The sequence below is a fragment of the Bombus affinis genome, chromosome 16 (genome assembly GCF_024516045.1).
Source record: "Bombus affinis isolate iyBomAffi1 chromosome 16, iyBomAffi1.2, whole genome shotgun sequence".
NCBI lineage: Eukaryota > Metazoa > Arthropoda > Insecta > Hymenoptera > Apidae > Bombus > Bombus affinis.
The window spans coordinates 7,073,279-7,091,502 of NC_066359.1; the positions used below are offsets into that span (position 1 = coordinate 7,073,279).

At 36.6% G+C, this 18,224-nt stretch overlaps 1 protein-coding gene and 2 long non-coding RNA genes across 10 annotated transcripts in view; 2 read left to right on the plus strand and 1 right to left on the minus strand.

Moving 5' to 3' along the window:
* LOC126925351 (tumor protein p53-inducible nuclear protein 2) overlaps nt 1-18,224 on the minus strand; it is a 102,656-nt gene that overhangs the window by 6,090 nt on the left and 78,342 nt on the right. For 4 of the 8 annotated variants that reach the window (XM_050740809.1, XM_050740814.1, XM_050740815.1 and 1 more), the window contains exons 1-2: nt 13,329-13,746; nt 686-875 (exon numbers count right to left, since the gene is read on the minus strand). In XM_050740809.1, the coding sequence (XP_050596766.1) occupies nt 686-875; nt 13,329-13,370 (232 nt within the window). In that variant the 5' untranslated portion in view covers nt 13,371-13,746. Of the gene's footprint in view, nt 1-685; nt 876-4,703; nt 4,842-13,328; nt 13,747-13,855; nt 14,005-18,224 lie in introns of those variants that run through there. The other 4 variants (XM_050740811.1, XM_050740810.1, XM_050740812.1 and 1 more) reach the window with 4 other exon arrangements.
* LOC126925360 (uncharacterized) lies at nt 2,774-3,658 on the plus strand. Its single transcript, XR_007713894.1, has 2 exons — nt 2,774-2,888; nt 2,994-3,658. It is a non-coding gene; the product is annotated as an uncharacterized LOC126925360 (long non-coding RNA).
* On the plus strand, nt 14,361-18,208 carry LOC126925371 (uncharacterized). The gene is made up of 2 exons (XR_007713915.1): nt 14,361-14,486; nt 14,728-18,208. It is a non-coding gene; the product is annotated as an uncharacterized LOC126925371 (long non-coding RNA).

Sequence of the window (18,224 nt, forward strand, 5' to 3'; positions counted from 1 at the left end):
ATACAGTGTCTATCGAAAAAGAGAAAAATCAAATTTAATAATTTTCCATACCGATAGTATTCAAACGTTTCTACGCTTAGAAGAATTATAAAAACACACACACACGCGCTCTCTCTCTCTCCCCCTCTCTCTCCCTCTCTCTTTCAGCAATGCAAAACTCGCACAGGCAAGCGAAATAAAAAAAAGAAAGAGAAAAAAAGAAAAGTTAAACCCCGAAACTTTGACATGCAATTCTATTTAAAGTAACAATACGAAACAATACAAAACAAAATAAATAACAAGGATAAAACACATTCTGCCTATTTCCCAAGCTCGGCAATAACTACAGACAGACCTACCACGCTTAAAACTAGCAACCACCCTAAACAGCCTGGAAGACAAGTCAAACAAACTTCATTAGGAAAACAATCGGGCAAGAAAGGCCTCGTTATTTTCCAGCACTGGAGCATTCGCATTATTCATCGCTGTATAGTCCAAGTCATCTCATTTTACACCCGAAGGGGACAGAAAGCTTCCCTTGGCGTGTGAGAGGCAGTTGGACTGCAAGATGTGATTTCTATGTGTGTTTCATCTATATACATATATATATATGTATATGCAGATACAAAATATATATATATATATATATTCGAATTTCTCGAGATCCCCTTTGGAAAGGAACGTTTATCTCGCTCGTTGAACGTACCAGCACGGTCAATGAGGATCCAGTCATCGCCCTCAATCTCCACCTGACTGAGCCTCGCTATTACTGGATGGGACTCCGGGGTTTCGTTATTGGACTCTTGCCGTGAATCCTGCGCGTCGGAGATATTACCTCCAAGTAGGTAGTTTGCCAAACTGCTCAGCATCCTGACCTTCTTCTTGCTCTTCAGTGCCTATAATAACAACGGATAACGCCTCATTTTAGAAAAATATTCGTAAAACTTGTAATGGCACCGATAGCGTAATACTGATATTCGATAATCCAAGGTCGACCGTATTTCGTATGGGCGACGAAGATTTTGGAACGTTTGGTCGGTGATATTCTTGACTAGAGACTTTCTAGAGGAAAGAATAAGATTGGTGGCTATTTGTTGGGCAATTTGAGACTGCTGAAATTTGATCATCGGCGAGTTAGGTTCGCTAAGGTTCGATCTGTTTTACTTGCACGATCTTTGGCTGCTGAAATTCTTGGTCGGAGATATTTTAGGCGAAGAGAATGGGATGTGTTGGCGATTGTTAAATAATTTTGGGATAAATGAGCTTGATTCCGTACAGTTCCGTTTACTTTATAGAGTTCCGATGACGAAGATTCTGAGACCTTTGGTTGCTGAAATTCCTAGTTAGACATTTCTCAAGTAAAAGAGTGTGACATGTTGGTGGTTGGTAAATACAATTAAGAGATTAATCCTGTGCACTCGAGGGGCTATTTTCGAGAGGGGAATAAGAGGCGATAGTCCCTGTTTATCTTAGATTTCGACCTCTCCAGTTGATGACAGCTCAGTATTGGTTCGTAAATAGATTTCTTAGCTCTTTTGTATCGTTTGTTATGAAGTGTGAAGTGCTACACTTTAAAATGGAGATGAAATATTTATGCTGAAATTCTTCTGAAACTATGGTTCTGACGTTAGTTCAGATTCGACGATGATGGCAGAAGTATTATAGTTTCGTAAATTTAGAAACTATAAAAAATATGGATTTGGAAATTAATTCATATATTCTGTAAAAGAGCAAAAGAACGAAAGGCCACTTAACCACCTGCGATTTATAACAAATTTAGTAGACCAGTTGAGAGGAGATATTCGACAACCGCGAGATCCAGCTTCGACGTCGACTGGTAATTGCGATGAAATTCGGTTAAATGTAAAGCTCCATGTAATTTTAACAGAAACAAAAAAGGATTGTAAGGTGTGTTCTTACCACAAACAAAGCAGGAGAAAGACACGAAACAACTTACTATCGCGATATTTGTCCCGATAAACCAAGGATACATTTTGGCAGACGTTTTATAAATTATTGTATAAAGGGGAAAATAGAGAAAAAATATTAAACAATGATACGTTCGAAGATGTAAATATATATAGATTATTAAAACATAATGTTTCTTTATATTAATTTTTCTATAAAATCATTTTATGTTACCTACAAGACACTCGTTACGCGCGAAATCACCTCGAGTTGCTGCTACGTCTGACCGAAAAGGCCGTCGAGTGCAAAGGGTTAAAATGGCTAAATTTGGTAAAGTTGTATGTACGTTGGTCGGATTATTTTCAACTGTACGGAACGCAGCTGCAAGTAATCGTCGGGAAATCTCGATTTTATCAGACAATGGAGCGCGTGTAGCAGAAAGTGCGTAGTAGAACGCTATCGGGCCCATGGTCACCATGTTATAATTATCGCGACGCGTATACGACAGCACGAGCATCATCAACGTTGAATTATGTAAGAAAAGAGGCGATGGTTGAACAGAACCTTGCGGTACGCATGGCAAATTCCAATATTCGTCGAATCCTGATTATCTACGACCGACGTTTCTCGTATGATACCTTTAGGATCGCCAAGTGTGTATCCGCGAGGCCTTGTAATTGCCTTTATGACGGTTGCGCAATTGAAAAACGTGAGCCGCGCGTGAGAACGCTTCGCTTCCCCGCAAATGGGACACCGATGCCTGCGTTTCGTTATTTATCGAGTCGCCGCGTCACGCTGTTGCACGCGGTTTGCACGTTTCGCCAGACCACCCTTCTCCCTCCCCTCTCCCCGCCCCCCACCTCGTTTCAAATTGTTGTTCCTTGTTCGCTTTTCTACTCGCCAGAGTAAAAAGGAGATTCCTCGAAAACGATTCTCGCGGTCGGTGTTGGATTTCGAACGAACCTGTGTTTAGTAGAAATATACCGTGTGCCTATACATAGGTTTTTCTTTTTTTATTTATTTCATTTTTATTTGTCCAGCTGGACATTCGGTCAATTTTTCTAGCTTAAATTTTCCCAGCTTGCGAAGGTTTTGCTACATTTTAGAAGAGGATCAATTCATGATTGACGATTTTCACTCGTCGGAGTGAAAAAAAAGATTCTTCGAGAAGTTCTCACGACCGATGATGAATTTTTGAACGAGTTCAATCGAATTTCTGACCTGTTTGATGGAAATATACTGTGACGGAGGATTTTATACATTTTAGAAAAAGGCTAGTTTCGGTCAACAATTTATTTGTTAATATCTCTTTGTTAACACTCAGCCAACCGAATTGGGAGATCTGCCCTCTGTGAACAACATCGCTGCGTGGCCGAAGGAGGAGATGTTCCTTTTTGACTTTAGCAACGCGTTTTTCTTTTTTGTTTTTTTTTTGTTATTATTATCAGTTATTGTTTAGCTGGAATTGTTGCCAATTAATTGCGCCACTTTCACTGTTTTTATAAAGTACAGCAATTTAGTGGTGTTAAAATTAATTAAGAAGTTAAACTATCAGTTATGGCTAAATAAAGTTGTAATCGAACGATATCACACTGTAAAATAATATTAAAATGCATCATGAATTTTTAATTTCACGTTAAAGTCGTGTTATTTATCTTTAGTCATCTTTTAATGTTCTTAATTTTACCTATATTTCTTTATACTTTTAATTTCATGTTTTGTATGAACAATATGTGAAATCGTTAAATAAAATCATTATTACCAAATATAATTAACCACTTAAATAATTTTTACACTCCTTTGTTTTTTAAGTAGCGAATATTAGTCCTTGATACTTGGGAAAATGCGCGGTAGGAAACGTATAGCTCGCTGTGGCCCACGCGGTTGGCTAAGTCTTAATATGGGAAAAGAACTAATTCATTGGAAATTTCGAGACCATATTATTGCGCGAAACTTGAATATCACAGTAGCTCTTGCGACATAATTGAATATTTCTGTAAATATGAATTTCTATCATTTAGGAAATACACCGCTTTGAGATAGTTATGCAGAATGTGGCATATAATGAGTGGTAACCATTTATTTCTATAAATAGTGGTGCCATCGAAAAAGGTTAATAGAATTCCTAACCTTTATGGACAAATGATTACGCTACTGTGGCGATAGTTAGTTATAGCAATAGTATATCACTGTAATCCGCAATATAGCAATAGCAATAGAGAATGAAGTATCGAGCTTGTGAATGATGAATTATTTTGAAAAATACGAAGAATAGGGAAAAATGTTTTAAATAAATGTTATAGATTATGAAGCAATACAAAAAGCATACTAGAAATTATTTGACCTTGAAATGACTCTATAGTGTTGCGAAAGTCACAAATGAAGTCGTACATTAAAACACTTACGAATACGAACTTGTATTTTTTACTGCATATTCTCGTAGCTGATACGAAATTGTTTAGAAAACACTGCGAGATATGAATTTTCAAACTTCACGTGTCATTTATTTCGAATAATCATGAGTTTCATGCATTTAATTAGTATAGTGACAAGCATAATGACGGGTATAGCAGTACTAAATGCATAATATAGTAATAAAGATAGCAGGTAAAATAATTGCGTCTATTGTACAAAGTATTATAATAATACTTACAGATATCGTTTTTCTACGTTTTATAAACACTAAAACTTTACAAACACCACTAAAAATAAAAAAAAGAAAATTGTAAACACGCCTTAAAAAGTTATTATATCGAAGATAAAACGCAAACGATAGAAAGTACAGGATACAATGAAACAGATTAACGAGGACGTACCTTTAAGACTATTTCGTTACATGAACTCGGAATAGAATTAACGAGAAATTCAATTACGGTACGCGCGTGATAGATAATAACACACGATGTTTCTAACTGTGAAACAATTTTCAGTTTACGTTCGTTCACTCAAGCAACCGATACACTGACGCATACCTACTTAGACATTCCAAAAGTCCACCGATACCATAAGAGCAGATAATGCCAATCTGACGAATCAAACACAATTTAAACAAAAACTAACCCGATGACCTTTGAACAAAACTTGAAAGTCTTTGAATAAACTTTTCCTTTGTTCGCGACACAACTTTGTAATCTTTCGATAGGAGAATTAAGAACAACGTAAAAAAGAAGGAGAAATATAGAAAAGAATACGGAAGGAAGTAATTAAGATATAAAACGCGCCTCGATTGCGCATCTATTCGATGATAAGGCGAGAAATTCGATAAGATTGTGCGCGAAAGTCGCGAAGGAACGTTCGCGTCCACTCGCTACACGCGAATGATTCATGGACCAGTGAAAACGCGACCATCGAGTAAGCGTGCTTGGTCATTATCGCGGATAAACATCTGTTTTGCTAATTTCATTGCTGAACAGATAACGGATTGCGATGCAACGTGATCGACCGCTGCTCTGTGATCGCTAAACTGCAGACTTTTATGCAAATTTTTATTTTTATGAGTATCAAGTAAATGTTTGAAACTACATCGTTGTAAATTTCAATTTAACATACAGATTGCTATAAAGAGTTGCGAATTTTTTTTATAGCAACTACCTGGTAGTTGGAGCGTTAAATGCGTGTGTAAATTCCACTAAAATAAAGTTCGATGCCGAAGTTAATTAAATGCGGTTGCGCGTTCTTGTTCAACCTTGAAATCACTGCCGATCCAATTGCATCGAAATTCGCCAGGAAAAGTTGAACAGAAACGGAATACCTTCTATCAATTAAAATCCAGCCCTCATTACCGACGCGTTCAAACCACCAAACCACACGATCTCGAATAACGAAATGGCAAGCAACAAAATCGATATAAAATATCCTCCATCCAATCCACCCTCTCTCAAACGGACCAAACCTCGATCGTTTCGATCCAATCTGACTTTCAGCCATTTTTTTCACGAAGCGTAATACACACCTGGTGTGAGGCGAGGATCGTATCGATTTCGAGCGTGACTCACGTGAACCGCGAGCTCACGCCAGGGAAACGCGAATTACATGGTCGAAGCACGAATTTTTTCAAGGTGCTGGTGTAAATATAAACTCGTGTCTCGACTTTCCTCGCGTCTGCATCATCGGTTATGCCACGTTCCGACACAACGTGAGTACAGCAACACGTTTCCGAGAGTTGCGTGCGCTGTGTTTTGCCACGTTCCTTAAATCTGGCAACCACATGTCATACCGTGTCGAATCACTCGGCCACGTTCGATTTACACTGTCTAAAAATGCTGAGCTATCGTTCCAAACCCTGTGCATAGCTGCAACATCTCCTGGTCGGCACAAAGATCAGAGACACCCTCGCCAACTACTTAAGAATGTTACACAGAGTATCTTATGGTATTCTACGGGGAAAGAAAATATAGAAAACACGCAAAATCGATCTTGAAGATTTGTCAAGTACCCTTGAACTTAGGCAATTATCGACTGATCATTTGACGATGCTCTTGAAGTTTCATAGCAATTATTTGAAAATCCGTGAAGACAAAGCACGCGCTGTTTACCGATGTCGCGTTGTGTCTTCATTATTGTAAGTGTCTCACCGCGTAATTATGTTAATGGAATGAGTTCAGCTTTTTGCGCTTCTGTCTACGCAGCAGATATCCTTGAATCGCATAACTTCGAATTGCAACAATCTTATGCCCATCTTTTGTTCTTTTTCTTTTTTCCTTTGTTGTTACCGTGTATCGTGAAACTGGCGTAATTGTTGTTAAAAGATAAACCGATTAGGTGTTATGATATGACAGTGTCGAGTTAGCATGAATAGATATGACGCGATGGAATTCGAAAGTCGAATGGAAGCGTGATCATCCATTAGCTATATGGAGGTTCATATTGTCAATCGTTGTCGTTTGCGAAATTAATCATTGTATAGTTGTACAATATATATTTGTAGTCTAGCATAATCGTATAGTGCATGTTTTCTATAGTCTAACCTTGTGGATATCTTGTATAGTAGCTTTTACAGTGAATATCATATAGTCGAATATCTTTCAAATGGACCTAATGTAATTGCAGATCTTTGTAATGAATTTGGTATAATTAAGAACTGTTATAATAAATCTAGTATAGTAGATACTATTGCTACTACTATATAGTGTCTGTAACATTGTTGAACAATGTTAAATATTAGTGTAGTCAACTATTAGTTGACACGTGTATAGTTCAACCACTACAGATATATTTCTAACATCAACGTAATACAAATGTACTATAAACATACTTCAATTAGGAAAGTTGCAATAGAAAAAGTAATAAGGAAATAATAAAGACAAAGTGGTAGGGTAATAAGGAAAATAGCTAAGTTAATACAATGAATTATAGTTGCTGCGAATTAAGACGACATGGAATATGTCAAGTAATATTTCACTATAAGTAATGTCTTGTTCGTAGAATTCTATAATTAATCTAACAACGCAATGGCCACATTTCTATTATTCTATCGTTAGTTACTTTTTTCAGTCGTTTCCCGTTCTTTGTTCTCTGGCAATCTTTTCTCTTTTTTTGTTCGTCTAAAATGCGTGTTATCTTAGTTTCCTTGAATATCGCACGAATAACGAACGAGCTTCAGAACTCTGCTCGTGTTCCTCGTGAATCATAATCGGACTAATCGTACTGGTTACGGTAGAGGCTTATCGTTACGTCAGAAAAGTCGCTGATTTCATCGCTACAATTGTAACTCCCCGATATTACGACAAAACACACTGTTTCGACCCATAATCGTATCTACAAAATACAGGGATTATTGTCTCACAGAACCCTATATTGCTATGCTAACCAAATATTATTGCAGAGTATTAATTATAATTCTATATCTAATTCCCAGATGTGGCACCAACGAATTAATGAATCGATGTATATGGTCAATATAGGGAATTTTTACAGTGTATAAACCCACTATAATTACTACTCCGCGCTTTTTACAATACTTCTAACGAGATTATATTATACACGCTGTTATAAAATAATGATAGTTTTTGAGGTATTTGGTTCCAGAGTATTTCACATTTTTTTGCAAATAAAGTAAGATAGTAGAGTAAAAAGTAAGAAAAAGGAAAACATTTGAAGAGATACAAATGCGAAGAAGAAGAGAAGACAAAATAGGGTATATGGCACGAAGAAATAGAATTATAACTTCCTCCTGTTTCGAAATGATAATATGACGAGTCTTATCTTTCTAAAAAAAAAAAACAATTTTTTAATTAATTGATATCTACAAATTAACACGATAAGAAAGAAAACTACCTGAGGTAGTAATTAATAGTCCAACTATATGACAACACGGAGATAAACAAGTTAATCGACGTCAATACAATAATTCCTTCTCATTGAACAACGAACTATTTTTCTCAATTAACTTTCCATCGACAAAGCCTCTTTCTTGAATCTAATCTTATTGCCGACAAGAGACCTCTCTCTTAAAGACCCGGATTTAATCCCAGCAGGCATTCCTATCTATAACCACGACATAACCTCAAAGCGCTCAAGAATCCCCTTTTCAGCAGAAAATCAAGCGAAATTAAACTGGCTAGCCGAAATTAATTCTCAATCGATTTGAAGAAGAATTGCTTTACAATCAGTCTGGAATCGTGAACCGACGCAGATCTGACAGGCTGGAATTACTCAGACGTCGAGTTAAGTAGGCGGAAGCGAATGCCACGAATATGCGAGAGCACGTAACGTCAATCTATCTAACGCGTTGCCTAACTGTTTCCGCTAATAATTCAACAGGCTCGAATCTACTAGCGCACCATTTGTTTACATCGACGATAAGATCTATAAGCGACACGTAAAGTCTCGTTTAGATTAGCATGTTACCTGACTTTGAACAATTCGAACTCGAGCAACTTCAAAAAACCTACTTTACTAGCGTAAACTGTTAGATGCCCAGATTAATCAAGTTATTCGAATTCAAGTTACTCGAACAACTACTTTTTAACTTCAACTACTACTTACAATTAGTGTGAACGTGGCTTAAGTTAGTCTCGAAAATCCTCACACCAATAAGGAAGTTCGTAATGGGCCTGGTGGGTTGTATCAATAAATCCCCATCATCGTGACGAGATAAAAATTAATAAAATCCGTTAGGGTCACCAAGAAAGGAAAGTAAACATAATTTCTTCTTCTTGAATTTCCTTTTTATTTCATACTTTTACTATATGAAAATGTTAACAGATAGATAAAGAAGAATATTAATAATGGCAGTATCATCGAGTTGTGCTATACTGCTTCAATAGAATAGATGTAAATGAGGATACAACGCGCTAGGAATTTAATTAAGGTGAATACCCTTGAATGCCTTAGAATATTCGATTTTTTGTAGCGTAGGGCATCGATTAAAAGAAAGGATAGAGCAGAAGGTATTAAGTAAAAAATATTGCTTATTATACCGATCATATGGTATTAATGTAAATGAGGATGCCAACGCATCAGGAATTTAATTTTAATTTATTTTTCATTAATTCAACTATTATTTTGTAATTATACAATGCTGAAAATAAAATACTATTAAACTTATTTTCTTTCTTCGTGACGTAAGTTTATCAATGGAACTAATTCAATGAAGTAGATAAGTGAAAATACAACGTTTAAAGAATTGTTTATTAATACCTACGTATATTTTTTTTCAATTATATTATCGTTCCCTATTTGTAATTTTCAAAACCCGCAATCAGAATTAAAATATAAATAATACAAGTGTATTTTCACTATAATTCAAATAAATCGAATGACAATAATTCACATTCATTGACACTGACATAAACTGAATTTTCTGAAAATATCCAACATATTGGAGATTCATAAGAGAAATTACATTTTCTGCGGATTAAAGCACATCGAAAATCGAATAACGAAATCACATTTTCTGAAAATTAAAGCGGATTGGAAATTCGTAATAAAATATCTTGGATTACATATACTTTATTTTATTATATTATATACGCTTTATTAAGCCCTTGAATCGGTAATAAAATAAGTACTAATTGTATTAGGCGAATACGTTTTTAGAACCGTATAGAGATGACCTATGAATTCTAACCTAACAAATACTACACGTCAAAGTCCTTCATCGAAGCAAAAGCTGCGCTCTTTAATTGGAAGAGAACTGATCTAATTACCAATTCAGTACTAATGGGAGGCACGTACAACAAGATAACATCAAAATAAAAATTCTAATAAAATACCGTAAACTGCTGAGCCAAGCATGAACAAAGAAACTTATTGCATTAATGCTCTGTAATTCTCGTTTAAGGATCGTGAAAAGATATTTACTCAAATTTTATGATCATCTGAGTGGAAATTTCTGGAAACAAAAAATACATAAATGGAAATTTCTAATAGAAACAGGAACAGAAATAACCTATAATCTCGTCAAAATGTTGAGTTAGCTTTAACATTAAGGTTCCCTAACCGTGTTTTTTCCAAACCATTCTAACGATCAAATAAAAATCAAGGCCGCCAGTCCTAACAAGTTATATAGAGGCGATTCAGATAAAATCAACGTTGATCCATAGAAACACTGGTTGTGTTAATAAACGTTTCACATTACGCGTAAAATCTTAGACAGGGAATATAGCCTACTAATCACCGATTCAACTCTAACGGTACCCAAACAATCGTCATAATTTACGATTCTGGCTTGTCGTTGAATCTCCTCTCTCCTTCTTTTTCCCTCTCAACGAGCACAGAGAGTGTGCCTATAACGGAGGACCGTTGTGTCGCGATCTTTCGCATCGAATCCATCTCGCTTTCCAAGAAAACCTTCAATGAACTCGGCCGTTCATTGGCTAGACACGAGAAAGCAATTCTCATGACCGACCAAATAGATCCTAACACCAGAAATACTGAAATTGATGAATTTCGGGAATTTTTATATTCTGCAATTATTAGAAACGTACAGGCAATTTTGCAAAAATTAATATACTGTTGATAGGAAACACGAGAATCCACTTTTTCCACTTTACAAACGTTGAGGACGGTCACGTGAAAATTTCCTACACTAATTCGCTGGTGGTCAGGCAATGGATTACAAGTTAGAATTACTAGTCTTGCAGAGAAGCACTCGTAATATTATATTTAAAGTGCTATGTACGATCAAATTAAAATCCATGCTGGATTACGGATATATTATTAGGAAAAGAAAGAAACGAAATTGTCTTATACTATTAAAATCATAATCAACAGATAAGAACGTAGAAAATATTAGTATACTTGAGCAAGACTTATTCTCTTTGCCTCGCTCACCAGAATATTGGAACAATACTTTTGTGAGTCACAAAATTTAGTGTTTCTAGCACTTTCGTACTGTAAAATGTATTTCACAAAACATTTCCGTTTCTATTCCGGAAAATTATGTAACTCGATAGTTTACATAACAAGCGAGCACAACAAGCTCGTTGGCATGTAGCAACGAAATTGCCGATTAAAACGGGGTCAATGTGTTCTAACGCGCAACACAGAAGCTGGAACGACGCGAAGAAAAGTTTAAGACCGGGGGAAGGCGTCGATGATGCAACTCTCGAGAAGTTTTGCGAGCTTTCTAATAATACTACGCGAAGACGATCGATGGAAGGCCGAAATAGAGAAGCCGAAGGATCATTTCAGACAAAAGATGGTGTGTATGAGTCTATTCAGGTAGAGTCGGGATACCATCGCGAATGTTCGGAGTTGTTCCGACAGAATTTCAAAGAAACCTTCACCATGAACTCCATTCCACCGGATTGAAATAGACTAGGTGAAGTTTAACTGTGGTCTCGAGTTTAGACAATATCAAGGATTCTATCGCGTAAATATACACAGTTTATACGAGGCTTCTAATTTTGGGACTCGTTTAGTAATTTAGTCACTGCTTGCGTCTTCTACAATTTGTTAAAAGATGAATCCTCTATATAGTTAGGTCTAAAATTCTCCCGAAACTTCAAGTTTTAATTTTTCGTCGTCGTAGAAATAAAATAAATGTAACGTAGAGTTCAAGCTTTTATTGATATCGCTGATTCGTTTGTGATTCACGAAAATTTGAATGAAGCTAACAAAAAACCAGTTAGTTTTTATTTATACTTCATGCATAATTCCGTAGAAGCAATTTGATAATTTTTATTTATCCGAGAAAATAAGAATACGAATTAAAATTGAGAGACTTAATCTAGCACTGAATTATAATCATCAAAGATTCAATATTATTTCAGTTGAAGTTTACATTTTTTTGCAAGCTATCAAAATTTGTTCAAAAGCGCCGGATGAGTAAAATAAAAGAAAATACTAGTTTTGAACGAAGGAAACTTTCCAAACCTAACCGAAGCTCAAATCATAACCTCAACCTACCCTAGCCAGTATCTAGTTTACAAACTCAAACTTAATCTCACTTATCTACAATCTTGACACTTTGATTTATTATTTTGTGAACGTACATAATTTTCGACCCAGAAGTTTCTTAAATCTAGGTTTTACGTTTTTTCAATTCTCCAATATTATCCATAATGTAGAAATCTATTAAAAATATTTAATATGGCCAAACGAAATGTAGCTAAATTAAACAACCTTATCCAATAATACCAATTAATTAATACCTATTACGATTACCCGTGAATCCAATAATACCAATGAAGTATTAAAATACATAAAAGAAAAAGGAAATCAAATTCCGTACGCGTCAACTCAACTTCTCATTAAATGTTATGCCATAACTTGTAAGTCCAATCACCAAAGTGAACCGCGATTTCACCTTGAATAGTTGATCACAGGCTCGATCGAAAATTCGATACCGAAACGTCGATCTAACGTTCCCATTAAGTTTGCGATATTCATACCAAGGCAGCCGTAGTGTCGCCAGTACGACGATCGTGGAACAAAGACAACCTTGCCTACGGAAAAAGACAGAGACAACCTGAATGCATCGTAGAGCAAAAGAGTCGACATTACTATACTCTCTCCATATGCCCCCCCTCTCTCTCTCCCACGCTCTATCTACCGATCCCTCCCGCCAGAGCTTCCTGGCTATCCAAGTAAACAAACTCGTTCGACGAATCCAAATCTCGCGCGCACTACCGAAGAAAGGAAGAAACCGTTCTAGAGTCGTTCCTCCGTGTCGATGACGCGACCCGTTGGATAAAACGATGCATCTATATCGATATATGTATGCCAGAATAGACTCGTTTGGCTCGGATCATATGTTTGCGAACGCAGTTGCATAATCCGACGTTTAAGAATGGGTCATTTAAAAAGATACATATATACATATTAAAGGAAAGAAAAGAAAGAAAAGAAACAAATGGAAAGCATCAGTGACAACCACTGGCCCCCCGTTGCCCTTGCACTTCCAACAATCTTGCGTCGATCAACCGGTCGGTTACCAAGCGTATTACTGCCACTGCATTGTTTCGATCGAATATTCTCCCGGCTACTATACGTACATAATGTATCCGCGTCTCTGTCAGCCCCACTCGCCGCATCATTCCTCCTCCGTTTTCGTGCTCTATCACCGCGACGCGCACAAAACCACGGTTCTACATCTTCGCACTTCGATCCTGACCGCGTTGCAAGGCCGCTCTCTGTCTTCTTCTAATCACTTTCACGAACACGCGCCTCTGTACGCTGTACTCGGTCGATAACGTCGGTACCGTTCGACGTCACACCGACTTAAGAATTACGTAGGCGAGTGCCGAAAAACCGAGGTTTCCGCGTGTGTATACACTAACAACCATAATACGCCCGTAGAAGAGACATGTATATGGACGTACACCAAGAGAAACGCGCGTCGAACTGCCTCTCTGTGACAACGACCTTGATCTCGAATTCGCGCTCTATCGTGCTCTCTCTCACACCCCCATTCTCTCGTTTCCTCACTCTCGCTTCGGCAAAGAGGAACAAGGAACAAGTGGGCGCATATAGAGCAGTTTTCCTTCGATGCAGTAATAACGTAGTTAAGCAGAATACCCACACAGTTACGCGCGGTGCGTCTCAAGATACTCGGCCTCCGACATATTCACGCACACGCATTCGAACTTCTGGTCAGGATCGTCCCTTCTCCCACGAAAGAACATCCCTCTTCGTTTCGTTAACTTCGTGTTCTTCGCCTCATCTCTTTTACTATCTACCTATCTCTCCCTTTCTCGAGCTTTGTTACCCCCTCCCACCCTCGTCGCACTCACTCCCACACACACAGCGGTAACACACAGCGTAGACGTGTAGCGAAGAAAAACCCGAATAAACGAACAGGCCCGCGTCAAAGGGTGGTTTCGTACGACTCGATCCTCTTTTTTCTTTTATCTCGACCATAACAAATAACTGATCATTGTCTTGCGTATTATTGGCGTTTCGCGCGATGCCCCGGGGTTTGGTTGACCCCCGCGATACGACACTGGCCAGAGAAACAAGCGACACACGTCTATGTGTTTAGAGAAAGAAAGAGGAAGGAAGAAGAAGTGTATGAAGAGAAAAGGATCCACTCGCCTGAACAGTGTTGCGTTTGAGGAGCCGTGGTAGGAACTGCCCGTAGTAATAGTCGTCAGCTGATTTCGACTGGCTGGCTGGCTGAACAGTCAAGCCGTTGTTGAGGGGCGAGAGCCGAGGTACAACATGGTGGTGGGGACAGCCGTATAGGGGGGAAGCTTTTAAAGCAATATCAGGGTCGTACCATCGTACGACGCCCCTGTCGCATCGATCTCTTTTCTCGGTTATTTCGCAAATCTTATCTGAATTTGGAAAATTAAAAATCTGACGATTCGATAGGAAGTCATCCTAGTTCTATCTGTAATATTAAGATCTTGCTATTTATGGGAATTCTTTACTAACTATGTCTTCTTTTTATAGGCAGACTTATTCATCAGAGATATAGTTTAAAGACGACACTGTATTTTGAAAAAAATATACGATAACATTCGAAATTGCGTGGGATGTAAGAACGCGAAATTGAAAGAACCGTAAATGCAGGAAGTGGAAAATCAATGAGGAGCTCCGTGACTTGGTTGCTGGTAGTGCAAGGCACTCGTATAAAATATCTAGCACGGTGATAATGTAATTCTTAACTGTCGTTATTTATATTACGCGAGATATAATCGTTGACCCACCTTCAATAAGCAACCCATTTTTACGATAATAAATATCAAGTGCCGATCATAGAATTCAATTACATATATGTTGAAAAGATTTTGTTAAGAATAAGTTTCCATAGATTGAAAGAATCGAGAAACAACGCAAAACGTATTTCGGGTGATTTTTATTTTTATGCTGACCTTCATCTTGGCTGCTGAGAATTCGCACCCGGACACGTGCGAACAGCTTTAGCAACGTTAACTGACGTAACGTGAATCTTTCGTAATTTAGCGTACGTGACACGTAAGTATTTTTTTAAAGGAAGAACCCTCAGGAACCGAGAATTTGACGGGGGCCTGACGATTCATTGATTCGTCAGTGAAAACAATTCGGTAGTGAGGGAACGCTCAGCTGGGCGAACAGCTGCTGGCCGCTGTTAACGCTTGAACACTTGGAAAGCCTCATTTTTATCTAGCCTATTAAACAAATTTCCCCTTTTCCGTGAAAATTCCGTGTCTAAATTCTTTCAGGACCGAAAAGGCAAGTCCAAGTCTCTACCTGAGAATATACTTGCGAAATGTCCCTTACCATTACTTTTCCTTGAAATAAAGTAGCTTCATTTAGCTCGTAGCGACATCGTGTTGCCTGTAGTGGCAATCATATGTAGCAGTGCTTCTCAAAATAAAGTAAAGTTAGCCAACTCGATATAAAAAAATCGATAGTCGAAACGTCAAATCCTGCTAAATGGATCTTTGATCTTTATTCTTTTGAATTGTAATAATCCTACGAGAAACTTTCTTACTTGTACATTTAGGTTATGTCTCATCTATGCTTAATATAGACATAACCTTGTCTAAACTGTAAATGTAGCTCTAATGAAATGTTGAATTTAATCATCGAATACATAATCCTTTGTTCTTTATTGTTTTAAGTCGTAATAACGCTATAATAAGATATTTCGTTCCTTTTTTTTCTTATACAATGTCTAGTTTATGTCTAGGTTATGTCTAATTTATACTCTAGTATATACCTTAATATAGATATAACTTTATCGAAACTTTAAATATAACGATGCTGTAATGTTTCCTTAAAAATCGAATAATTCCGTGTAACGTTTGTTTGCTGGATTAGATGCATTCGTAAATCAAACGTAATCTTATCATTGTTTACAAATGAGTTTGAAGAGATTGTATGCGCACGCTGCTATTTCATACTGATAGCTACGTAGAACAATGTATGACGAAATTGGCGAAAAATAAGAGCAGAATGGATTTCGAAGATGGAATACAAATGAATTTTGTGGAGTGAATGGGACAAGATTGGAATACCACTTCAAACAGTGTGAACGAAACGCCTGCGCTAGTCTCCCCTGTCAATACTGTTTGGGGGATGCCTCCATTTCGCTGTTAGATTGATACGAGTCAATGCACGCCAGTAACAGACCGGGCATTAGAAACATTTTGTTTCCTACGACCCAGTATCGCCTACTCCTCTGACATTGATTTCCGGAAACCCTTATGTGCTCAAAAAATAAGCCAATCCCGAAATCTATCGATCAGACAACTTATTCCTTTAGCCTTCCGAATCTTATACTTTTGACTTCTCAAAGAAACTTTTATCATCAAATTGACTTTAAGTATGAATAAATCGTTAATTTGTAATTCCCTGGAAAATAACATTTAGAAGCGAAGACGCACTGTAAATGCGTGGAAACAAATTAATGGATTTTTAATGTTCTGTTACAAGATATGTATATACGCATAGAGGGAGATAATTTAGTAGTAGGAAAACAAAATTACGATAAAAGTGTAAAAGGGGAACTTATTTGGATATTTCGTTCTTTTTAATGGAAAAATTGTTAGTACGATATCGAACGTTGCGTATGTGAGATTTGATAGCGTGCAATTAATTGAGGAAATGTCAACAATTGAAGAAAATTATTTTTTATTCATAACGAAATTTCAAAAATTTTGCAATATGAATAATTTGTACAACGTAAAATAGAGAGACGTGTTCAGGATAATCTTATTAAATATCCGTCTGAGTCCCAGGAGTCGTTGTAAAAACAGGGTCGGAAAATCCCGAATAACACGATAGCGCTTGTCTCAATCGATTACGAAGAGAACCAAGCAGCGCAATAGAGCTCGTCATATTTGTTACTTATTTACCGAATGTCCAGCTGGACGAATTGTAAAGTTCAAATTAAATAATAAAAAAAATATATTTGTTACTTTATGAAATATATCTATATTATTAAATATTTCAAGTTTTGTTCAATAAAAGTTATTGAGAAGATAACAATGAAATACAAAATACCGTCAGTCGTCCGTAGTGTTCAAATGTACTAGGACTGTTCGACACAAAATCTACACAACGCGATCGCGCTACGTGGCTTTCAAACTAATATAGAGGCTTATTATTATGACTTCGATTTATGATCTCTGTGAAATATATATATCTAAATATCTTGTAATTTATATATATATATATAGTTTCAGATTTGTTTCAAGCATTACCAATATAATCATAATAATTAAGTCTCATAAGAGTGGTAGTAAAATTTTAAAATATTTTATATAACACATAATATACGTATTTGTAAAGGATTTCTATAAGTTCAAATTGATGAACTACTACAAGCGTACATATGTTTGAGACGGTTTTCTGCGAGCTAAATTATTTTATAAATGATGCGTATATATGTATATATGTTTGTGTATAAAGAGAATATTTATCAACAGTAGATGTGAACACGAGAACTGAATTTTCTTTGGCATGTTCTTTGTATCACGAGCACTGATTTCCACACTTTGGCACCTACTTACGTATATAAATTACGGTTTAATATTTGCCACGAGTTTATATCATACTAAAATAATTTTACTATTTCGAGAGCAGAAATAAAAATATCAACGAAATCACAGAACCAGAACAAGTTTATCTATGTCCATAAAATATCCATTTAAAAACTTAATGAGTTTTAATGAATTCGTAAATTTTCTACAAAATAAGAAGAGTCCTGATGTCACGTCAACCTTATATCTTTTTAGTACCTTGTACCTTTGTAGGATTTCTCATTTTCTTTTCTCATTTTGGATAAATGTGCCTTGGGAATGACAATAATCACGGATAAGTAAATGTATTTAGCTTATTGTAACAGCGTCTAAAAACACGTTGGATTCAAATACGGATTTAATAAATTCAATTTTTGTACAAGTCTCATAGTAGGCGAAATAAATTTTTTATACATTATTTTTGACATTATTTAGCATTTG